General features: G+C 33.6%; 4 protein-coding genes across 7 annotated transcripts; 2 read left to right on the top strand and 2 right to left on the bottom strand.

The window, feature by feature from the left end:
• Nucleotides 1–928: 928 nt before the first annotated feature.
• LOC140059527 (Y+L amino acid transporter 2-like) lies at nt 929–12,623 on the top strand. Its single transcript, XM_072105464.1, has 10 exons — nt 929–1,442; nt 2,508–2,633; nt 6,601–6,697; nt 8,728–8,772; nt 8,920–9,043; nt 9,204–9,307; nt 10,859–10,955; nt 11,070–11,219; nt 11,450–11,627; nt 11,788–12,623. Exons 1-10 carry the CDS (start codon nt 992–994, stop codon nt 11,877–11,879), a joined length of 1,464 nt encoding a protein of 487 aa, XP_071961565.1. The 5' UTR covers nt 929–991; the 3' UTR covers nt 11,880–12,623.
• A 924-nt stretch (nt 12,624–13,547) lies between these two features.
• On the top strand, nt 13,548–16,850 carry LOC140059304 (uncharacterized). 2 transcript variants are annotated; one of them, XM_072105170.1, is made up of 2 exons: nt 13,548–13,582; nt 14,389–16,850. In XM_072105170.1, exon 2 carries the CDS (start codon nt 14,410–14,412, stop codon nt 16,534–16,536), a length of 2,127 nt encoding a protein of 708 aa, XP_071961271.1. In that variant the 5' UTR covers nt 13,548–13,582; nt 14,389–14,409; the 3' UTR covers nt 16,537–16,850. The 2 variants fall into 2 exon arrangements, with proteins under 2 accessions (XP_071961271.1, XP_071961272.1); XM_072105171.1 differs by having other exon boundaries at nt 13,550–13,578.
• Nucleotides 16,729–18,664, bottom strand: LOC140059308 (uncharacterized). Of its 3 annotated transcripts, none has more exons than XM_072105183.1 (4): nt 18,634–18,664; nt 18,038–18,246; nt 17,600–17,932; nt 16,729–17,498 (listed from the first exon to the last, which is right to left on the bottom strand). In XM_072105183.1, exons 2-4 carry the CDS (start codon nt 18,222–18,224, stop codon nt 16,990–16,992), a joined length of 1,029 nt encoding a protein of 342 aa, XP_071961284.1. In that variant the 5' UTR covers nt 18,225–18,246; nt 18,634–18,664; the 3' UTR covers nt 16,729–16,989. The 3 variants fall into 3 exon arrangements, with proteins under 3 accessions (XP_071961284.1, XP_071961285.1, XP_071961286.1); XM_072105184.1 differs by having other exon boundaries at nt 18,038–18,243; nt 18,634–18,652; XM_072105185.1 differs by lacking the exon at nt 18,634–18,664 and adding an exon at nt 18,521–18,605 and having other exon boundaries at nt 18,038–18,243.
• A 693-nt stretch (nt 18,665–19,357) lies between these two features.
• LOC140059366 (uncharacterized) lies at nt 19,358–24,928 on the bottom strand. Its single transcript, XM_072105253.1, has 13 exons — nt 24,872–24,928; nt 24,302–24,358; nt 24,090–24,194; nt 23,910–23,945; nt 23,779–23,818; nt 23,158–23,294; nt 22,626–22,766; nt 22,371–22,505; nt 22,122–22,235; nt 20,333–20,409; nt 19,961–20,143; nt 19,604–19,784; nt 19,358–19,516 (listed from the first exon to the last, which is right to left on the bottom strand). The coding sequence occupies exons 1-13, from the start codon at nt 24,926–24,928 to the stop codon at nt 19,358–19,360; spliced, it is 1,422 nt and encodes a 473-aa protein (XP_071961354.1).
• Between the last annotated feature and the right edge of the window lie 205 nt (nt 24,929–25,133).

Below are 25,133 nucleotides of genomic sequence, written 5' to 3' on the forward strand. Positions count from 1 at the left end.
AGAAGTCCATCTACTTGATGGTCAGCTGATGAATTAATGCACCTACTTTTCCGCTAATTAATTAATTACTTATTAGGGCCACTGATAAAATACAATCAACGCCGCTGGCCATACAATCTCCGTTACTTTTGATTCCAACCTCACAAACAACTTTCAGTAATTCTAAACATATGTCAATTGTAAATTCAAATGATTGAGATGTTTACTTGCAGGCACCGGTAGCAGTAAACTTTTTTAATTTAATCAGAGAGACGTTTCATTTGTCATAAATGATTAATACTAAGTTTAAACGGTTTAAATACAAAGAACACTCGGGCAATAACCGAAACTTTAATCAGTTTAATACATCAGACTGAATTGAAAATGATAAAATAACTGACTTGCCCCTGTGAATAAATTAGTTATTTTCTTGACATCACGAAGGGAATTGTTATATCTTATTCTGGGACTACGTACATCATTAAACCATACAGATTACCGATAAACATTGAAACGGCTTACTAATGTATCATACTTTTAGGCTACACTAAAGTATTTATTTTAAATGATAACGTAAAAATAAGAATACTTAGGCCTAGGTCAGCTAACCTAAAAGGGTAGGCCTACATTTCATCCCATTATCACTGTATATAAATGTTGTTAATTTGAAGGGACTGTACAATTTGCTAAATAAATATATAAATTAAATTAGCCAATAAACGATTATTATCGTAAATGAAATTATCCACGTGTTTTTAGCAGTAAACATTAATTTATAATAATATTTATTTTAAAACTATTTCACGTCATATCCGGCTTCTGCTATCGTTGCACCGGAAGTATATTTTACTGTACACGGTTCATTGCACAAATAATGAATATTCAACAATGTATGCAACGTAAGCCAATAAAGTGTTACATTATTGGTCGGATATCGATGCAGCGCGCGGGGACTGTGGTTTTGGAGAAGAGAAAGCACATGTTTTGGAACTAGCCACGAGTATAGTAAACAATGTCGGGGTCTGTTGAAAACACGGGATCTCAGTCTTCAGTAAGGATCAAGCCAGAATTAGGACTTTTCAGTGGAATATGTGTGAATGTTGGAGTCATTATTGGATCTGGTATTTTCCTTTCACCAAAGGGAATTCTGGATAGTATTGGTTCGGTTGGTATGTCGCTGATCATATGGGTGCTGTGTGGTCTCTTTTCCACGATGGGAGCCCTGTGTTTTGCAGAGCTGGGCCTAGCAATCCCACGATACGGTGGAACATATGTTTATATTCGCGAAGCGTTTGGAGACGTTTTAGCTTTTCTTTTTCAGTGGACAATGATCGTAATTAATATACCTACTTCTATAGCTATTATTGCGCTAACTTTCGCAGAATACGTTTTGGAACCTTTCTTTTTAAATGTGTGTCCAATACCATCAGTTTGTATTCGATTGTTAGCCCTCGTCGGTGTCAGTAAGTTTTTTTTTTCTTTTGTTATGTTTTGATTGGTGAAACTCCACTTTATTAAAAGCTAACATTTACTTTGTTTGTCTAGGAATACCAATATCCAAAATTCCATATGGAAAACACATTGACTGTCCTGGAGGAAAAAGGGAAAAGCATGATTAAATCTTAGACTATAATTGCTTCCTCCTGACGTGTGCATATGAACATGTACATTCAAGTTAAGATTATCAATAAACGACAGCCGAGGCAATCAAAACAAATATTAATCAATAAAATTGTTTATTTAGGGCATGTTTGTTTGATATGTCTGTATATGTGTAATAAAATTCTGATTAGAAGAGAGACAGGTCTATACAATAATTTAATTTTACAATAATTTGTTTCCTGTGTTTAAAGTTTTTAAACTATAAACCTCTTATTGTGCATAAAAGCATATACAGTAAAAGAACTTTACAGTAAAGAATAATTGAATTGAGTAATTGAAGAATAAATCACATTTAAATTACAAATAATAAGCCAGACGTCACGTGTGATGATCTACAGTACATGTTTTGGGAAGTCGTCCATATAATTATAATGAATAAATATATTATAATAAATAATTATTTTCACATTGTATGATATTATTGAATTTTTATATTGATACAGTATGTTATTTTGTTTGTTTGAGAAATGAATAAAATATTTTACTTTGTTCAGAAATACTAGAGTAAGCATCTGTTTAAAAATTGACCAAACACAGGTTGTTTGAGAATGTCCAGACAAATTGTCTGACCTTCATCAGAGAGATACTGATCAAACAAGATTGTATTATATTGATTATATACATGAAATACTGTATGGTATTTCCCCATAAAAATAAAACACTTCTACGCTTACAGTTAGTATATTAATGTTTTTGCCAGTATACTTAAAAAAAAAAAATTATGTTTTTATACTAATTTTTTTTTACTATTTTCTTATTCAATACATTTTCTGAAAAATATATTTAAAATTATTAATATTTAATTAATAATGTAAATATAAATAATTGTACTATTTGTATTATAATATAAACTTTTATTTTCTTAGTGTCAATGACCTACGTAAACTGTGTGAGTGTTCGTTCCGCAACTCGAATACAAGATTCTTTGACAGTAGCTAAAGTTCTTGCGCTCATTATAATCATCATAACAGGTTTTGTAGGCCTATTCAAACGTAAGTTACAGTAACATATTATTTTAAAGTCTTTGTAATGTAAGCAAGAAATAGAACATCCAGACTTTATTATAATAATAATGATAATAATAAACCCACTTGTCATGATTTTTTCTCATGGGAAAAAAAAACTTAACTCAACTCTGAATATCTAACTTGTCACCATAAAAACTACTGTCAGTGTGCAGTATATATCTCTGTATACTATAAAATTGCACGTATGATCGATTAAAAAAGTTATTTAATTGATGAAAAAAACAGTACTGCAGACATTAATTCCCATAAATAATTGCAACAAACACCTTTACTGAATATCTAATTTGCCATGCCATAATTTCCATTGATGCCCGTGGGTATATTTGGTCAAATTTTAGACTTAGTTCTGTTTCCTTTTCATTGTGCCATATTGCCACTCAGGTTTAAGGACGAACTGTAGTTTTGAATTTTGGTTTCCAACCATGCAGACATTTTTAATACTTTACAGAATACAGTACTGTAGTTTTAAATGATGCGTCACAAATTTGACCTAAAACTCAAGTTTATAATAATCCATTCCATTAGTTAAGCTGGCGGATCCATTATGATAATTTTTATGGTTTAAATATTTTAAACATAGTTTGTTAAAAACAAGAATTTTTTATATAATAATTCTAAAACTTTTAGGTTCAATTGAGTTATATATTACAATTTAGTATTGAAACTAGATGGAATATAGATTATGATATTTTTTGTTTCCAATCAACCAAATATTTTTAATTATTAATTTACGGTTAATTTCAGTTACAATATGGTTTGAAAATAAAGAATTTTTATATAATAATTCTAAAACTTTTAAGTTCAAGTGAGTTATTTATTACCATTTAGTATTGAAACTGGATGGAATATAGATTATGATAATTTTTGTTTCCAATCAACCAAATATTTTTAATTATTAATTTACGGTTAATTTCAGTTACAATATAGTTTGAAATGGTGCATGAAGAAAATCTATAAAATGAATTCCATCAGTTAAAGGTTGAAAGAACTAAGAATGATTTGTTTTACTGGAGGGAATTAATCAGAACAATTGGTTTTAAAATATATTGATAATGTACTATTGCAAAGGTTTATAAATTTGGTCTCAGCTGGGTCCTACAGTAATTCATTTCTGTCAAGATTATGATAATCATTCTTAAGAATTATTAAACATTTTAATAAATTCTGATAGATTTATTAAGAAATATTGTCATGGAGAAAGTGCTTTAAACTGATGACCCTTCCAGGAAGATTTTGAAATTATTTGATGTATGATTGAACTTCTTTTGGGAATTAGAATTGAGTAATAATGATATTACTGTATCTTATGCACTTCACCATCAGATTATTAACAAGATATTTTTGTAAAATCTGTTAAATGCATCACATTATAAGTTTAAAAGGACCATTAAGCCCCTTTCTCACAGAGCTGAGTGCCAGGAATATTGCGGGAATATACCATTACCATGCCGGTATGGTTTTCTGTGAGAACGGGTCGTCTTGGCATCATGCCGGCACCATGCCGGCATCGACATGACCTGCTTTAGACCTAGTAATATTCTAGGGATATTCCCCGCAATGCCAGACGGGCATTCTGTGAGAACGTAACGCCGTTATATTCCGGGGTTCCCTGTCGAGGCTTCAGACACCTTGCGCGGTCAAGTGTATCACTTTGGCGCCGATTCAATTCAATTGACAATAATAATGTCGAACTGGAGGGATAATGAGATAAGAGAGCTGCTTAAAATAAGGGGACAAGAAGAAATTTGTAGCATAATCTAGACTATAGCAGGCCTAGTAGGCCATATAGGCCTACCTGGTCCTAGCTCTTTTTGTTGGTGCCTAACTAGCCTGACCCTTCGTCGCCTTGTAAATTGTACAGCCTTCTAAGGTGTTTTACAGATTGCCGATGACGGCTAATTAATTGCTGTACCTGTATAATATATGCACAATATACTGTACATAGCATGTATTGCATAAATATGCTATAAAGGAAGATAATAATCTAGTGTAACTTAACATTCGCCGCCATATTATATCCCTAGACAAAAATAATAACAATAAAGGACGCCCTCAATAATTATTTTGTCAGAGACTTTTTATTGGCCGAATATGCCCGACTCCTTTCTCACAGAAAGCCGGTATATACCGGTTATATTTCCGGCACGATAGTCCGATGAGAATGGGTATATGCCGGTAACGATACCGGCACGACGCCAGCACTGTACCGGTATATTGCAGACACATCTGTGAGAAAGGGGCTTTATTGAATTATGTACACACAGGCAAATTTTGTTTTGTTGCAGCAGGGAAGGTTTACTGTACTGGTTAATATATATTATAATAATTCCTGTAGGTCTATTTCTAAAGTCTTATCATAAACCCCCTGCCACATTGAAACTACATGGCTTATTCCATATTTTGTTAAACCAAATAGTATCAAGCCTCAAATATGTAATAAAAACAGTTAACATAAATACAATTTTTTTGTTGGCTGGCATATAACCTATATCTTTAGTTTACGAAATTGCATACAGAAAGTATGAACATTTATCTTTGTCGTGATGTGGTTTCCCGATTAATCGTACGATCAAAACAGTACTGGGTATGATCAACTAGCGTTCGTGTTCCCACCGAATCATCCATTCATAGAAGTACTGATGAAGATATCAATCTGTGGCGACAATAGAATGGACCCGAGACCTGGCTATCTTCGACTTTTAAATAATAGAAAGTTTAGAAAAATGTTTTTGTTAAACTAGAAATGTACGTTGTATGTATATGTGTTTTTTATAATATTTCTGAAAGTTCCTTGAACTGTAGATTGTCAATTCTAATATGAAAGGTTTTATTCCCAAACTTATTGTTTTATACACTACAGTAACTACTGTAGTAAAGATGATTAATTACAATATTTGAAACCCTTTTAAAACATTTCTTGACGTTAGTACATTTTATTTAGTCGGTAGAGATTCAATGCCTTTTCAACAAAGGCTGATATTTTGTGAAATTAAAAGTTTTTTTATTCAAACCCTAAAATGATTTACAATACACTGTATTCAATCTTTGAAAGTCTATGATATTAAGGTGAAACTGTCTAGCAATTTATTGATTTAATGTACGCCAGCTTGAAGATTTACAATTAATGTGAATCTACCAACTTTTAACAAGTTTAAACTCAACAAGTCAAAGTATAGTTTGACAACATTTTTGGTTGTTTAATGTTACATTGCTACAGTACATTAAAAGTATGTTGTCCTAATTTATAACTAATCACCTTTTGAAGGCCAAGTTCAAACAGCATGAACCTATTGCGATTTGTATAAAATTACTTATTTAGTGTTCAATTTCAGAGCAATGTGTTCAGCAGAATTCAATTTATCATAATTTTTCAAGAATGTTTGTGATTAAACTATTGATGACACACTGAATCTTCAAAATATAAATTTTGTATTCCTTGTTGACCTTAATGTAGTGTTAATATATTGATATGTAAGTGTGACATAGTGTGTTTAGCCAAATTTCTAAATCATTAACGGTATGATACATGTTAGTACTATACACGAGAAATTAATTCAAACTCCATAATTATGACAATGCGTGTGGACATAAAGTTAGTTTTTCTTAATGTTGCATTTTTGCCCCTTTAAATTTTATTTCAATTTCAAGTATTTCAGTAAATGAAATATAATTAATATAAAACAAAAGATGATGTATACTGTATAAAAGGTAAATGTAAGTTGATAGGCTTTGAATTTGAACCGCCCTAATAAAAAAAACATATAAAACAGAAACCTTGATTTTTAAACAAAGTTTAATTAATATAAACAAATACAAAATTGAAAAGAAATAATGAAAATTTCTTAACATCATCTTTTCCAATACCAATTATGGTACAAGTACGTAACTTCCCAATGTTTATTAATTGAATTTTAATTATTTTGTTTTTCAGATGGTGGAGTGGGATCATTTGATAATTCTTTTACCAACATCCAGTGGACAGGTTTAGGAGCAGCATTCTACTCTGGACTCTGGTCTTACTCAGGATGGTTAGTCATCCCAGTCATGGGTTCAAATCTGAATCATGTCAGATGTCATGTCAAAAACTCCATTCCAAAAGACTTCTTATAAAACTTAGTTCATTAAGGGCCTGTTTCTATTGAAAAATAAAAAAAGAACGGTTTTTTGGAAACCGGTTTCGGCTGTTGTTTATAAATAAAGATCGCGTTGCAGCTCAATTTTTACTCCAATAAAACCGGTTCCGTCCATGTGCGTTCGTTATGAATGACGTCATTATATACACCACAATGCAGTTCGTTAGGCGGAAGCGCGATTTGATCGAGGTCATGTTTACTTTTTTTCGCATAGCGCGATCCCCAAGAAATAGCATCCATTTCATCATAGAAGGGGAATTATTACCTGAAACGTTATTGTGGTCCTTGGTTAAAGTATAGGTACGTCGCACCCTCTGATATTGTCAAGTTGAACTCGTCTATTTTTCACACGCTTTACAATATTCTTAAAAACATGTAGGCCTATACGTGAGTCTTTCTTCCGACTCCCGACAAGTCTTCTTTCCTTCACATATTTTTTACGAACCTCGTAATGGCATCGGTCAACATTTTTTAGTTAAATAAAATACTCACTATCTAGAGAAATAAAAATGACTTAGGCCTAGGTCCTATCGCGCGAGTTTGACTGCGAGATGACCGCAATCATCCCAGTGCAGCAGACTGCAGAGTTCAGTTTTTGGGGTCAAATTGAGACCGCGATTGTGTTGCAGCTAAAAATTGCTCCGCGGAAACCGGTTTCAGAACGGTTCTTTGCGATCGAGACCGCAATCAATTGGGGTTTTTGAAACCGTTTTTAAGATCGGTTCTTTTTTGTGGGGACCCATTTCTGCTGGCAAGGAAAAAAACGGTTCTTGAAAAGAACGGTATTCGAAACCGTATTCTCTGCTCTATAGAAACAGGCCCGTAGAGAATCTTGTGTGTGTGTGCTGTCTAGTTTGCCACGTTTGAGAAGCACTTTAAATGACCTCGTAAATTATGACAATTCTTGGCAATTTGCCTAACTGGAGAATGAATGAATTTTTTAGAGTCTACTACATACCACACTGTATCAGAACCTGTATATACATATTAGTGGGAGTGAAGTTGTTTCTCATAAAATATCCCTGCAGACAATATTTGAACCTACAACCCTGAAACCAATATACAACTCCACAGTGTCAATAAAAAGTTGGTAGGCAGTTTAGTACACAGACACACACAGTACATGATGGTTGCTATTAAATGCGTTAGGAAAGCTTTTACTATTGTCCCATGGTGTCAACAGTGAGATTTGATTAAATGTAATTTGCATGTGAAAACAATTCTCTGTATCATATTCAAATCCTACGGCATGTTGAAGCATGCTGATCGACCATTTGATCTCAATTAATTTTATGGAATTTATTCCGTTTACTTTGTTTGTATGTACTAAAGTAGTGAATATTGAATTTTAGAAAATCCAGCATTGTCCATTACTTTGTCTGCAATACTACTGTACAGTAACAAAATTTTTTTATTAACCTGCTACTACAATAAAGGACAATACAAAGTTAATTATTATTAAACAAATCTGCAGGTACTGATAATCTATGACAGATTAAATATTACTGTAACAGTACTGTTTATAACCATAAAAACAAATACAGAATATATTAATAAATTATAATTCAGGACCTTGAAGCAGTGGAATATAAATATGATATTTATTATCAAATATATAATATTTACCAACTGTTGTTTAGTGATATTGCTCCATATGGAACTGATTGATTGGTTTCAACAATAATCTAATAACAAACAATAGAAAATGCATATAACCCGTAGAATAGCACAATATTTCAGACTACCAAACCTGCAGTTAATTCCAAATTAAAAATTCCTTATGTAGAGAAACTTTAAGATACTCTCAGTAATATCAGAGGCATAGAAGCAACTTATGGGTACCCCACCTGACTAATCTTCTCTATGTTTCTTATATCAATGTATTTTAAATGTATTTATTACGGAAATGTATCTTTTTGTTATAGGAACTGCTTAAACTTTATGACAGAAGAAATGAAAAATCCCAAAAGGTTTGTAAAACAATTTAAAAATATTTCTATTTTCTTCTTTAATTATTAAAATATAATTTGAAAAAATCAATCAATTTAGAGGTACAGTATGAGTGCCTTTTCTGTACTTAGTATTAATAACTTGACAGTACTTATTTTTTATAACAGAGACTTGCCGAAAGCAATTGTTGCTGGATTGTTCCTTTGTGTCGTAATCTATGTGTTAACAAATGTCGCTTATTTCTCTATCCTCACAACTGATGAAATAATGATATCAAATGCTGTGGCTGTGGTAAGAAGGCATTGAAAAACATTTTTTTCTTTAGAATAAAAAAAAAATTACACCCGAAATTTTTTTAAAATATACTAGATAATTAAAATAATGTTAATGCAGAAATGTATTGTACCATTAACTTCCAATTTGTATTTACTTGTTTTGTTTTATATGATAGACATTTGGTGAGAAAGCGCTTGGAAAGTTTGCTTGGATCATTCCAGTGTCTGTGGCTCTATCGACCCTTGGCTCCATCAATGGTAGTCTATTGGCCATCTCCAGGTATATATCATTCCAATTGGTGGAATCTAGGTTCTCCGTAAGGATTACTTAACTTCGCTTAACTTAAGTGTTATTAGATCTATATTTTTTGATAGGTTGTATCTTTTTGTAAGGCCTTGAGATCCAAAATTGTGTATGACACATTTTGTTTAAGGAATTTTTTTAATCTATAGTACATAACTTTAATTGTAGAATGTAATATTTTTTTTACTTCTGTGCTCTGTTCTGGGTTGACCAACTGGGTTCAGCACCTGTTTAGTCTTTCCTTGCCTTTTTGTCTTTCCTTGCTGTTCTGGGTTGACCAACTAGCATAGGTGTTTAGCACCTGTTTGGTCTTTTCTTGTCTTTTATATTTGTTTTGTCTTTGTATTGTATATGGCAGAAAATTGAATGAATAAATAAATAACAACGCTACTGGTTCAATGTGCTCTCCAAATAAATTAAAACTTCAAAAAGCAATATGGTACTATATGAATGATTAATTATTATCTAAACAAACTATGGTTTAATGATTACACTACAATAGTTTAATTTAGCACAGATTGTACGTTAGCCAATCACAGCATTCTGGATGATTTCATTTCCAACAGAATACAGTATTATAATTGCCATTCTTTGTTGTTGCCAACCTTTAGGCTATTATTACTAGGTTGAATGTTATGAGAGTTTGTGCGGGAAAATCAATAGAGTAGGTTCACAGGAAATTAAACCCTAGAAGTGATAAAGGCATATATTATTAAGTATGAAAAGATGAAAAAAAATATGTGAGATGGAAAACAGTTATCCAAACAAGATTTTAAAGATGTATTGTCCCTTTGTCAAATTCCAAAAAAATAAAAATAAAAAGATTTTCGAAAAAAAGTGGGTCATTTTGAAGTATCATAATAGTTATTAACTTTCATCAAAAATTAGTCGAAAAAAAAATCATTTAACTGAAATACAGACGTTTTTTGGTTAAAAAAATAACTTTGACTTCCAGTCAAAGTTTTCGATCAAAACATATCTTATAATGCAATGCGCTTATTTGGCTACTCTGTATGCATAATCCTAAAACTTCCTCGCGATCTGTGTGAAAACACCTTCTCAACCATGACGAGTTGTAAACAATCCTAATTAGCATCATGCATAATGTGTACTCATGTTTGAAATCTTTGTTTACTTTCGCTCGCGACTATTTTCCAGACGAAATGTAATCAAATTAATTTAGCTGTTAATTACGTAAAATTGTTGTTTTTGGCTCGAATTTTCGACTTAAAGTGAATAACTTTAATATTACTTTGATATGGCCAATTAAAATTTAGTATATTTTGACCTTCATGTTTCAAGGGACAATACATCTTTATATTATTATAATTATAATTTAGATTTTTGTTATTATTTGTCTGTTTGAAAATGTACAGACAAATTCTTAACCCGCCTGGTTATAATTTATTTAAATTTGTTTTGAACTGAAGATAAAAAGAAGTTCTCTTTTTAATGGTAATTTTCATCATCAATATCTTGTTTAGGGGCATCCAGTTTTGTACAGTAATGTCAAGTTTTTTTTTTCAGATTATATTTTGCTGGTGCCAGAGATGGTATGCTTCCTAGTATAATTGCAATGGTGAACCTAAGATTCAAGACCCCTCTTCCATCTCTCCTAATCACGGTACATATTGTATATTGAAGGATGTTTTTTATTTAATCCTTTTGAAAGTAGTCTGAGCATTTATCGCGACTTCTACAGTACCATTCATTATGTACATGTTTCATTTCTCTACAGTGTGTTACCACCCTAATCTACGTTTTTGTTGATGATGTTTGGATGTTGATAAACTTCTTCAGTTTTGTTGAATGGAGTGCCAGTGGTTTGGCCGTTGCATCCCTTTTGTACCTTAGATGGAAACGTCCTGATATTGCTAAGCCTTACACAGTAGGTTACAATTCACTTATACAAAGACACTTGTAGATATGCATACAGTAGAACAGTAACACTGTAACAGTAACAGGATCTGGCTGTTAGTAACTATTTGAGGACATGTTGGGTTCCGAAGGTATCCCCTTTGTAGGGGATCTACTGAATATATAGTTTATGATAATATATGCCTGTAATTTTAAGGATACTTCCATCAAACAAAGTTGCAATGTGTTATATATTTTCAGATCAACTTGGCTATACCAATCATTTTTGTTTTGGCATCTATCGGCTTGCTTATACTCGGAACAATATCAGATCCATTGGACACATTAATTGGGGTCATTATTACATTGAGTGGATTGCCTATCTACTATCTCACAATCTACAGAAAACCACGCATTGAATGCATCTCAAATTTATCTAGTAAGTTTTGGATATTCCTTGTTTTATAGTAATGTATATTGTAAGACCAAACATGATTTTAGTAATTTTTCTCTGGGGTGGGTTTATATAACATAACAATCTCATGTTTTTCCAGGAACACAATTTGGAAATAAACATCAATTTATCTTTGTTATTTTAGAGAAAACAACTCATTTCTTGCAAAAACTTCTTCGGGTAGTTGGGGAAGATTCTGTAGTGAAAAATGGAGAAGAAGATGAAAAGAGGATCTGATAGGAGTGCATACTTAAAAGTACAAAAGTACTACAAAAACCGGGTCTTGTAATTATACTGTATTGTTTTCTCTGTATGTACTTTTTTTTTTGGTTAAACAGTATTCTGACTTGCCTTTAGAACTCATTGTTATTTAGTCTAATGAACTTAAAAAACGCTTCAAATATACATGCTCAGTACAAAATATATTTACAACTCAATTTGTGCTGAGATTATAAATTATTACCTAATGTATTTTATATTTAAAACTGTGTGCTTATGTTATCTGGAGGACTACCATAAAAAGTCCAGATAAAAAATTCTTGATGTACACCGATTGATGGTTGCAGTTTGGGAGAGAGAGGAGTCAGAAACTTGAGAACTAACCCTCCTCCTTTCCCTTGTCTTAAACGAAAGGCCATACCCATAAACATGTCCTGATGTTTTGTTTGTTTATATTAGGCCTACAGAACTTAACCACTTGAACATAAAGCTCTCCTTAATACCGTATATAAACATATTGTCTGAATATTTGCCAAATTTAACTAGCTCCTGTGTGAAAACTTTCAGTACTTAGGTATTTGAAAATTTACTTAAGGGATAAATTTTAAAAGTAGGTCAGTGATAAATAGCTGCACATTTTAACTGATTTAAGAACAAACTGTTCGATGTGTATTTTATGGTTTTATTCTTGCCAAAGTTAAAAAAAAAATGTTAACTTCAAGCAATTCTTTTATTAAAACTGTACTAATTGAGTATAAAAAATTGTTTTCTTTTTTTGAATAAGCTTAATTGCTGCCAACTAAAGTATAATTAAGTACAAGACCTTAATATTGGGTACAAGGCAGAAGCAGAACCATTTAACAGGGGGAAAATAGCGCAATGAATAAAAAATATTATATAACTCATAATTCAATATATCTAATAATTAATATCTAGTGTAGTGTATATTCCTATTTGATGGTGTTTTGTGTTTTATTATTACATTTATTGTTGATTTTAATATTTTTTTTCATTCAGAATACATATTTTGTCTTCATTTTTACCCTTTATTTCTTGTTTATCCGAACTCAAATATAAACATATTTTTTTCATTTTATTTAAAGATGTATTGTCCCCCAAAAACATCAAAAATGAATATTAATTAAATCAGACTTTAAATATGTTATTTTGTAGTTTTAATCAAGTTAATCACTTCCATAGAAAATAAAATGAAAAAGAAAAATATTTTCACTTAAATTCAACCAAAAATGGCAGCGAATTTGACCATTTTTTGCTTTAAATTTTGTCAGGTAAATCCATCAAATTTTTGGTCAAACTATTATCAGGGTGGTTACTACTCCCTGCTATTAATTATTATTATTAAATATAAAAAAATGTTTTACTTTTAGAATTATTTTTTTAGTGGGGAAATACATCTTTAATTTAATTATGTGCAAATATGGAGAATAAAAAGGAAATAGTGAGCAAAATATATCCAAAAGCGAAACACAAACCAAATTTGAATTTCTAACAAATTTTAATCAGTACTTTACTGTATTTTTTGTTTTGTCCATTTCAATTTAAATTGAATGCAACATACGATGGTCACTTTTGGATGCGCACAAAGATCGGTTTGCTTTCTCTGCGCATCATTTAAATATTGAGGGCGCTATGTTTGTAAATAACAAAACACAACAAACAAATGAAGAGAGGAGAGCCTGCCAGAGATTTCTTTCAAGTACGTACGTAAATATTTGTTTAAAATTGTTTCCTAATAATTATAACTAAACATATAAAATAACCAACTAAAGCTAGGCTAGGCCTTGCGTATGAATAGTAGTACTAGGCCTAGGAGGCCTAAATAAATGATGTGTAGGCCTATTTACCAAAATCATACAGCTAAGGCCTCCCACACTGCACAGCCGATAAAGGATGAGGCACGAGCAGGTCCTCCCAGGTACATACATGCGCATGGTCTGTCTCGGCCTACAACAAGCCTTGCTCTAGTAAGACCTAGGCCTAGCTATGTAGTACGTAGAGGCCTAGTCTTATTTATTAGGCCTAGAAAGGTAGGCCCGGCTAGCTATCTGGTGAACTAGCTGTAATAGCGAAGTAGAAAAGAAGAGAATGTCAGCTGATTGTTCGGGTAAAACAAAATTGGTCATGCATGTACGTAAATTTTGGAGAAATAAAACACAACGTTTAGGACTGGTTCGTTTGATCAACTTGTTGGCGTAATGATGTGGTTAGGAAGCTAAGGGTTGTGGTTCGATTCTTGTATTTAAAAAAAGGATGACTTCGGTGCAGCTATGTAAATTTAAAAAACCTCAATATTGTCAATAAATTTAAAAGTTGTGGGTTGTTATTATTTCAAATTACCTACAGTATATACCTATTTTCTCCTAATTTTATCTCCTATTCTAAAAGTAGGCCCTATGCCAGTGCTATTTCTTTCACTATATTGATCCATTTTAGAAGTTGCAACTGCTTTGAGAACCAAGTATCACTACTTTCTAATCTCTCTATTCTACTCTTTCTCTTCCTGCAGATTTCATAGCAATTTCACATTATGGTTAATCCGGTGATTCTTCCGAATTCAGTTAGCAGTAAAGACTGGTCAGTTGCTGAAGAAAACCTAGACATTGTACTTATTCAGTTTTATCGCTGTAAATTATGCAATAACAAGTTTAGCTCATTAAGTCGGTCTGTTGTAATTGCTCATATGATTGGAGTTCATGAATCGGAGTGGAAGGCAGCTTGTGTGAAGGTCAAAGATTCGAAAAATAACAAAGGGCTGGTAGATAATACAAGCAGTAAACAACAAGAAGTCATCAAAAATATATCAAGGGAACAGCAAGAAGTTATCGAGAATCTATGCAAACAGTATTCTCCAACAAAAACTAATTTATCGTCTCCACCAAAAAGTTTACACACACGGATTATACTTGACAGTGATATGGTACCTCGTCCCACAAGTGCCAAGAAAACATGGAAAAGGTCTGCAGAACCCACATCAGAAAATGAACCACAGAATAAAAAGATTGATATAACAAAATCATACATTAGCAAAAGTAGTGCTACAGACAAAACAACGGTGGACTCTTTATCAGTTAGTACTGGTTCTGTAGGACCATTGTTTAGCAATACAACTATGCCGCGGGCTATTTTGAGTGTTCAAAATGGTGTTACCTATGTGACACATATTAACCAGCCTACTGTCACTTTAGAACAACCTGTTGTCACTATTGGACAACCTGCTGTTACCCTTGGGCAACCTGCAATCACACTTGGGCAACCTGCAGTCACGCTTGGGCAGTCTGCAGTAGTGCTTGGGCAACCTGGCATTACTCAGGAACAACCTTGCCTCACTCTTGAACAACCTGTGATTAATTTGAAATTAGTTTCTACAGATGGCAAAAACTTAGAACTACCTCAAGACTGTTCACCAGCAAAAGATAAGGAGATCTGTTGTAAGCAGTGTGGCTTTAAGTGTTCAAGCTGGAATGAACACTGGTCTCACTCGCACGAGCATCTACCAACCACTGAAAAAATACGATATCAATGCCAGACATGCAAAGTCAGCTTTGCTAGATATGGTAAGCTACATCAGCATCAGGAATCAACACCAGAATGTCGGGTACCACAGGGAAATGGAGTCTCACTAACAATTAGTTGTGCACTCTGCAATTTCACAACAAACACCAGACATTCTTTAAATATCCATATAGGGATGCAGCACAAAGAGAAACCAAAAGAAATAAAGATTGTGTATTGTACTGGTTGTAATGCCAGATTTAATTCAAACAAATCACTACGCAGACATCACAAGAATGGAAGATGTGGCAAAAAAAGAGGTCGTCCAAAGGGAGTTAAATCAAAAACTCCTTACAAAAGAAAATCTTGTCCACCACCAACATCACAACCAGAAATTGTCTGTGACCTTTGCAACAAAATGTTCAGAAAAAAATCGGTATATCGCGACCATTATACCTCTCACTTTGAGGAACGAAAACAAAAATGTAAGGAGTGTGACAAAGCTTTCAAAACAAAGAGATCACTTCGGCAACATATGGTGGTGCACAAAGGAATAAAACATTCCTGCGACCTCTGCGATTTTGACTCTTTCTGGATTGATAGTATTAAAAAACATAAAGAACTGAAACATTTCAGTGAAAATCTACCATACCATACATGTTCAATTTGTCCATACAAAACGAAAGATTCACAAGCTTTAAAGGCTCATGTTAAGTATACTCATCTTGAGACAAAGAACTATATTTGTGAGACTTGTGGCAAATCATTTAAGTTGGCATCGGCATTGAAGTGCCATCAGGAGACCCACAACAAAGACATACCGTACCCATGCGATAAGTGCGACTATGTAGGACACACACGATTCAGTCTGTACAGTCATAAGAAGGTGCATATCACTAAAGATGAGATGAAATATAAATGCAATCAGTGCTCTTGGACTGGCCGTCGGAGCAATGAGCTTGCGCGACATAAACAGAAGCATTCGGATGACAAACTTTTCTGTTGTCACCATTGTGGGTTAAGCTACAAACATAAACATGGGCTCACCAGACATCTTAAAGAAAAACATGTCGGGCACAACTTTACAACTGTTGAAATATCGGAGCCAGAGGAAAGTATATACACAGATGATATTATAGTAGCACAAGTATTTGAAGTTTAAAGAAAAGGTTTCTATATCGAATATAAAATGCTTGGCTTGTTGATGCAACTAGTTTGAGCAGTTAGTGACCTTTCATGTTCGTGGCACGTCACTAGACTAAAGGGGCTTACGTCGAAACAGAACTCAACAAGAAGTTTAAGCGTTATGTGCATGCGCAACAGATTATGAGTTCAAAAAGTAGAACGAAACAAATTGTTACAGTTAAATAGTTATTAATTTTATTTGCAATATTAAAATTGTTTCAGAAAACTACTGTTTTTGTAAGCTTTGTGTGACCAATCTCTATAGACATGCATACTAAAACAATTTACAAATTACGGGAGCAATAAATATTTTACAGAGTACAGGTACTGGACTTTATTAAGTTGAAAACATTTTAAAGTTTTTACTACCTGTCATATTATAAATACCGATCACAATCATTTTCCAACTTTTTAAATTACAAAATATCTGTTAATTGTTTTTTGACATTGATGACCCCAATCTGTAGGTCGTCACCGTCTGTCCATCTCCCTGTACTTGCATTGTTTTCTCAACATTTCGATTTGGAAGCTTATTGACGATCGTTAAACCGTGCTTAAAACTTAAAGTAGGAAAAGTTGTTTCTTGTTTAGGAATAGATTTATATACTGGCTGCGGAACACTCGTCACATTTTTAGCTTTATTACAGGCTTCGTTCAAAGCAGATTTTAAGATTTTCTTTTTTTTACTTTGTTGTTTAGTTTGTAGGTTTGATGAACATTGGGCTTTATACCACATATTTGGATGAGATTCTTTCATGTGTGTAATCATGTCTGGCTGACTCATTGTGCCAAACTTGTTACATAACTTGCAGCAATATAACTGTACAAGATACACGTTGACGTTCGCCGCTGCAGTTGTCCAATCGTCCGCACTTGCACCTTTCGGTAAAATTTTTGGTAGAGGTTTCGTTGATTTTGTTGATTCAGGCAAATTTAAGTCTGAAAATAATAAAGAATGTTGTATTTTATTGTAATAATATTTGCATATTCAGGTGTAGGTGTAAAACAAAATTAGGATGGGAGACATGATCTTTGTTTACCTGAACTTCTACCTGCACGCATTTTTTTATTACTGATAATTTCTATTTCTTCAGACTCCCTCGTCCTTTTATCAATTTCCGCAACCTCAACCAATTGTTCCAATGCTGACGCTTCAATCCATGTTCCTTCGTTATCTTTCTCTATGTCATCTGTACCAACAGATACCAACTCGACGTCGCTTGTTGCGCCATCGTCTTCATTATCAGATGATGAAGCAGTCCTTTTTCGTGGCATGTATTTTTGTATTGTTTTGCTTTCAGTGTTTTGTTTAATATGGCCACAGAACACGTTTGGAACATAGTCCGGGTTTTTAGGGTCGTAAGATGCCTTGCCTGTGAAAATATATAAACAAATATTATTAGCATTGATAATCTAGGAATGTAGTGCGTTCATAGACTTTACCATTTATAGATTGGGGTATTGCGGCAGTGACTTACCAGAAATGAAATGTTGACTACAGACTCTAACACGTGCAAGACTTGCTATTGGCAGGTCATTCACCTTCAGAGCATCTATCCATAACTTTCTACGTTGTTTTTCGACTGGAATCCGATAATAGCTCACATTTTGTCCACCCTTGCCTCCTCTATTTTGGCACCCAACAACCTTACAAGTGTATGGCATTTCTGTTTTTTAATTTTTTCTGCTGAGAAATAGAAATAAAATAAGCAGATAGGTTACTTCAAGTATGCACATCAGATGTAAGCTAAATAATATTATAAAATTACTAAACTCGCCCAGGCAGAAGGAAAGCAGCTGTTTGTCTTTACACGACAAGCACACGTCGCTGGGCCGAGCCAATCTACTCGGCTAGGTAATTTTGTTTAAAGCAGCATAGCTAGCTAGGTAGTGGCCTAGCTAGGCCTCGATTATTGTATACATTTATTCTTATTTTACAAATAAATTATACGTTAAATTACATTGATCATTTCTGTGTGTATTTCCTTGAAGGTTCCCCTCATTATTTAATCAAAATAGCTTTAAATAAGTGGTAAATTAACCAACAAAAATACAAATTAACAACAATACTTACGACGTACACTACGGATTTGTTGATGTAGAACGCCCTCAATTTACGGGGAAAACAGATTCAAGTTACATACATTAAAGGGTGGTTCCGGGTTTAATATTTCTAATGTTTTAATTATTATGAACTCTTACAATTAAATTGTTTATTATAATATATGATTCACATTTTACAAATTTCAGAAGTGTACATTGTTATTAATGTGCCTATCCTAGATTAGAACAAGAATATTTCTTACAAAAAACGCTGCTCGCTTATTGTTATTGCTAAGGTCAAGTCTGGGGGTCACTTCATCACGCCTAGATACTTCAAGTATCCTATTACAAACAAAAACTTCAATGGACTGTTTTGATAATAATTCAATGATTATCTGACAGCGAATTATATCATGGGACTCATTTAAATACCAGAATGCTTTGGGATTTGTCGTTAGACTCTTTTCTCAGCCGTTTTTGGATTCAACAGGTGGTACCAATAAATTATAGTGGAGTTTCCATTTTAACAAAAATGTCAAAGTGTAGTACTATAAAGCTGCTTGATTTCATCTAATGAATGAGTCATCTCGTGTGACGTAGCGGGCTAGAGCAGCAGCGTGAAAAAAATACAATTGAATGCAATTCATTTTCTGTACTGTAATTATTTTAAATAATAAATACATTTATTTGTAATGTATAGACCTAAAATAGCCTATAGTGTGTATACAGTATTTATTGCATAAGTTGCATCCCGACTAGCTAACTATGAAACTTAATGATATTAACAAAATACATTTTAGTATCGATGACGTCAGTGTATTTCCAATTGAGGATGGTGTAGTGCTGATTGTTGTCTTTAGCCACGGGTTGTAATTTATCCAAACTTTCTCGTGTAAGCCGACTGTTTCCAGAACCTAATGAACAAAGATGTAAACATTGTAATATGTGCAATTTGTTCCAGAAGATGTTCGAAATTGTATCAAAATTGGTGGACAATTTACCTTTTGTTGCCTGTAGCCTGTTTGTGGTATACTAAAGACGTAACCATCTTTGCATGAGCTGTCTCTGTATGGGCCAACCTCATCACTGATAATCCACTCATCGCGATCCGTGGTGCTCTGACAAGCGTACGGGAGTTCGGTTTCACAATATTCTGGTGTGAACCACCTTCCGACAGAAGTGCTAGATTTTAAAAAAAATTGAAAACTACATTAATTTCTATAAAAGCTAGTCTTATTTGCCTAAATATACAGTCCTATAGTTTTAACCCCTTTGACCTTTCTAAAAAACACATGCAACCATAATACTTGTCATTAACCACTTGTCGTATTGGAAAATATGGGTTGTGTTTTACTTACTTTAGATAGACACATGCTCCTTCCGTAAGTGGCCGACTTGGTTGCCCACTTGCCCATGTGAATACAGCAGTTGCCATTACCTGGGGCGTTATTGGATCGACGGCTGGAAACTGGATTCGGCATTTGACGAACTCCGACAAATCTAGCGTCGTACCGACTTGTGTAGGTCCATCGTAAGCTATTCTGTATTCAAATTAGATAAAATATATTCACTAATGGTCCCTTAATTATTTACCCAGGAAAGTTGGTCTCATGTGCCCAATTATCGCAACTTTGATGGTGGTGAGTAGAAACTGACTTACCTGGATCCGAGATGAAAAAGCCTACAAATGTGATTAAATTATTTTACAATGGAAGTAAATTGATACTTACCGATAGTGAGTGCTGTCGCTGTAAAACCTAAATGCATTTGTACTATTTTTACCCCCACAATCGGGATAGTCTGTAAACTGAAAAAAAAAACCATACAGTGTGTTAATTTCAAATTTTTGGATAAGTTTATGTTTTTTTGTATTCCGCCAGAGTAAATCAGTTCGGTTGATTATTCAAAATATTGGCCCACAAATCCAAGATGTTTCCGATATAGATTGTCAATTGGTCCTTTCGTCGTTTTGTTCAGGTTATAGTGGATTCATTGTTCTTTTACATATTAATACTTAATACTTATACTTAATACTTAATACTTAATGTTTGATGGAAATAGTTTAGGCTAGTGCCTATTAGATTCCATTTCTAGCCGAAAATAGTTGTCAAGTCTAGACTTAAAGATGTTCACTGAAGAGGCTTGTATTACATATTCAGGCAGAGAATTCCAGTGATGTATGACTCTGATGGTAAAAAAGTTGACCCTGCACATAAGATTTCCTCTAAGTTTTGGACGATATAGTTTTAAGCTGTGTCCCCTGGTTCTGATGTTGTGAGACAATTTAAATAAATCTTTTCAGTCAATATCCTCAAAGCCTTTCAAAATTTTGAAAGCTTCAATCAAATCTCCTCGTAGTCTTCTTGTCTCTAATGGTTGAAGATCAAGATATTCTAACCTTTTTTCATATGGTAAATCACTTATTGACTTGACCATCTTTGTAGCTCTTCTCTGCACCTTCTCCAATATTTCTTTGTCTTTGTTATAGTAAGGAGACCAGGACTGTATACAGTATTCCATATGTGGACGGATGTATGCCTTGTACATGACCTGAAAACTTTCTTTGTCAATATTTTTGAATGTTCTTTTGACAGTTCTCATACTATTCGTCACTCTAGCTGCTGCTGCTGCTGCAGCACACTGTCGGCTTGGCTTGCAGTCGCTAGTGAAGATAACACCAAGGTCTTTAACGTTTCTCCATTTAGACAATATTCTGATTTCTCTGTCTTTCTACCAACATGGAGCACTTCGCATTTCTTGGTATTGAATTTTAGCAGCCAGTCCTCTGACCATTCCTGAGCCCTATCAAGATCAATTTGAAGTTTTCTTGAATCCGATTTTTCTTTGATGGTCTTTATAATCTTTGCATCATCTGCAAACATGTTAAAGTCTGCGCTGATAATTTTATCTGGAAGATCGTTTATGAAGAGGATGAATAGGATTGGGCCAAGGACTGATCCTTGTGGGACTCCACTCACTACATCTACCGGCTTGGATGTTGTATTTCTTACAATTACTTTCTGTGTTCTTCCTGTCAGAAACTCAGCTATCCAATTTATAGTCTTATCAGATATTCCATAGCCTATCAGCTTGTGAATTAGTCTTCGATGTGGAACACTATCGAACGCCTTCATATAATCAAGGTATACGATATCCACATCTTCACCACTATCTAGAGCTTCAGTGACTGTTTCGAATGTTTGTAGCAAATTTGTTAGACAAGACCTACCACTTAGGAATCCATGTTGACACCTAGACAGCATTCTACTTCCTTTAACAAAGCCAAGCACATTGTCTTTGATGATTGATTCAAAAACTTTACATGGTATTGATGTTAGGCTGATGGGCCGATAATTTTCAGCTTTCTTCTTGGATCCTTTCTTGAAAATTGGTGTGACATTTGCAGTCTTCCAATCTTTTGGTAATTTACCTGTCTCAAGTGAGAGCTTGAAAATGATAGTATTATTACTATAGTATATATTACTTCTCACTTCCCTGATAATACTAAACCGTACTTACATAATGACGTCGTTTATCTTGCCAGTAGGATGGATGGATATATACGTCTCCGTGTGTATAGACAAGACCACTGCCTGCTGTTGAACTGGATGCTACAACAACTGTTTTACCATCCTAAACGAAAAAACATAAAAATAAAAATCATACCAAGCATCGTAATAACCGTTCTATCTGGATACAAAACCCCGGACTAGGAAACAGAACTTAGCATTACATTTTATGAATTTATATATGAATTGACGTCTTTACCTGTATCATTTGTCTAGCAGTTGGCCAAACTCCATCGTACTTTTCTTTGAGATCTGATGGTGTTAACATGCGTGTTCCGAGAAAATCCGAAAGTGCCTCATTCATTTCAAAGTCATGTGATTGGTTGAATTTTTCCTATTAAATCAAAAAGCAGTCTTTCATTACGACTCTTTGAGTAAACTCACAACAAAGTCTTACTAATGTTTAATTTATTTATATCCTACTTATTAGCAGAAGATATTTGTTTTTACTAACGTTTAGATAGATCCTTATTATCTCGTTTACGTTTTCTTCTCGAGACAGCCACTGTCCAATTTCCTGCAGGCCATCTCGGAACGATCGATGGATTGGAAGGCAGGAAAGAGATAATTCAGATGACGAATGCGCCATTCTCATCTGTACTTAAAAAGATTGTTTAACTGTTAACAGAGCCCGAGTATTTGGCTTTATATGCATTGTGTTGACCATGAAACTTTCGTTCAAAACATTCGTATTATAGGTTTTGTGTCCTCACATACGGGTTGCAACTTTTGTACAACTTAACCAAGGCAATCAAACAAGAAGATGCTGAGCTCCAGAGACCAAAGAGTTTATCTGTGACTGACATGATCAGTTCCACGCCCTTAACTGCACTGCACTGCACACCGCGGCGGAGAATATGTACAAAGTACAGTACTGTTGGTATTTGTCGCAGCCAGACTTAAGATCAAATGACTGTTACGAGTTCCTATCTTGGCAATGCGAGCTCAGTGTCCTGATGTTGTTAGATTTCCTTGGATTAACTTACCACATTGTAACAGAACCAGTTGTCAATCTCGAGTCCCCTAACACCCAAGTTGAGCATATCTGTGAATGTAAACTCCTGATTGGCCAAGTTGGTGCAATACCTAGAATAGGGCGGTGGCCAGATACAGCTGTCATTTTCTGTAATAAGTCAAATAATATATAAATCACATATATTATTATGTATGTTTGGTGGTAATGGTACATTCATTTTTATTTTCTTCTTTTCTTCTTTCCTGGTTTCGTGTTCCTGTTTCTATTTTATACTCACTTAGTGACTGTAGACACTGTATACATATCACGCATAATAGTAGGCCTAGTTTTGGCTGAGATTACAATACAATTGTAATCTCAGGTTTTGGATAGCTACTCTATGTGTATCCTTATTTTTTTCAACATATCACGCATAATAGTAGGCCTAGTTTTGGCTGAGATTACAATACAATTGTAATCTCAGGTTTTGGATAGCTACTCTATGTGTATCCTTATTTTTTTCAACATATCACGCATAATAGTAGGCCTAGTTTTGGCTGAGATTACAATACAATTGTAATCTCAGGTTTTGGATAGCTACTCTTTGTGTATCCTTATTTATTTCAACAATGTCAGTTTATTGTGTAATTACCTCCATAGCCAGAGGCTCTGCTGTTGTACGCATTATGAGCCTGAAAGAAGGAACAAATAGTTGTTGAGCAGCACATTTTGATTAATACGATGAAATTTAATGGTTGATTATTGAATTAAAAAAAATCTTACGTCAAACATTTGAAGGTGATCTAATGGTTCATCAATCTGAAAATCAATAATAAATTAATGTGTTATTTCAAAATGTTATATGTTCAAGGCGTATTGAATGATATTATTGCAACTTTCGATGACGTCATATGTTAACTAATCTTTAGAAAATGAGGGTACATAGTTCAAGTTTATCCACACCTGTATGTCTCTTTGTGTCTTGAGAGCAAACGCCACCCACGGGTCCACAGGAACTGTACCTTTTCTACAATAACCGGCTTCATTACACTGTAAAACAACCAGTAAAATTAAGTTAATTTGGCGTAGTCAGATACGCTATCACAGCGCCGATTAATATGTGACTATGCGCATAACTTGTGATTAATGTATAAGAGTTTAAAAGCATTTGTTACCTCACACCCAACAGTCTCGCTAATACTGTCCTTTTTGCATGTGTCGGCGTCTACGAACTACAACAAATAGTACAAATATCAAATTGACATTTTTGTATTCTTTAATTATTTGTACTGTACGCTCAGTAAGTACTCCACTATATAAACGTAATGCTAATAATAGACCCGTATCTATTTGATAAACATTATATCGACAATACGGTAATCGATGTTAAATAGTTTCTATACCACTGATTTTTTCAGTATATAATATATTTTTAGCTGTTGAATAATATCTGACATATTATATCGATATTTCCTGATGACCAGATTAATTTTTAGACTATTCAGTATAAAATTATTAAATCCCCCCACAACAAAATACACAAAAAAAATATCTGCCTACTACAAATGGATAGAAAACATCAATACGTTAGAAGTGATATAAAACAAAGTGAGGCATACGATTATGATTGTATATTTCGAACTTTATTTGTCCATTAGTATATTAATAATGATATATCCGGAGTTGTAGCCTACATCAGAACATAGAAAGACCTACAATCTTATTGGTAATAGTGTTCTACTTACATTTTCGAAGTTGAAAATGACTGCAATTGTTACCAGTAACGCTATGGTGGATTTCATGGTGGTAACTATCTACCTTCTGATGTTCATTTCAATTTGAAAACAATTAAATATAAATGTATATACATTAAACAGAAGCTCTAAATAAATACATTAGTAGTCAAAGTTCAAAATCAGTCTTTCAATGATTAACTAAAAGTTTAACAATAAATAAAGCAACGGCGTAACAGTGAACTACTTTATATATGGTTTTCGTTTTTAAATA

Source organism: Antedon mediterranea, chromosome 9 (assembly GCF_964355755.1).
Source record: "Antedon mediterranea chromosome 9, ecAntMedi1.1, whole genome shotgun sequence".
Taxonomy (NCBI): Eukaryota; Metazoa; Echinodermata; class Crinoidea; order Comatulida; family Antedonidae; genus Antedon; species Antedon mediterranea.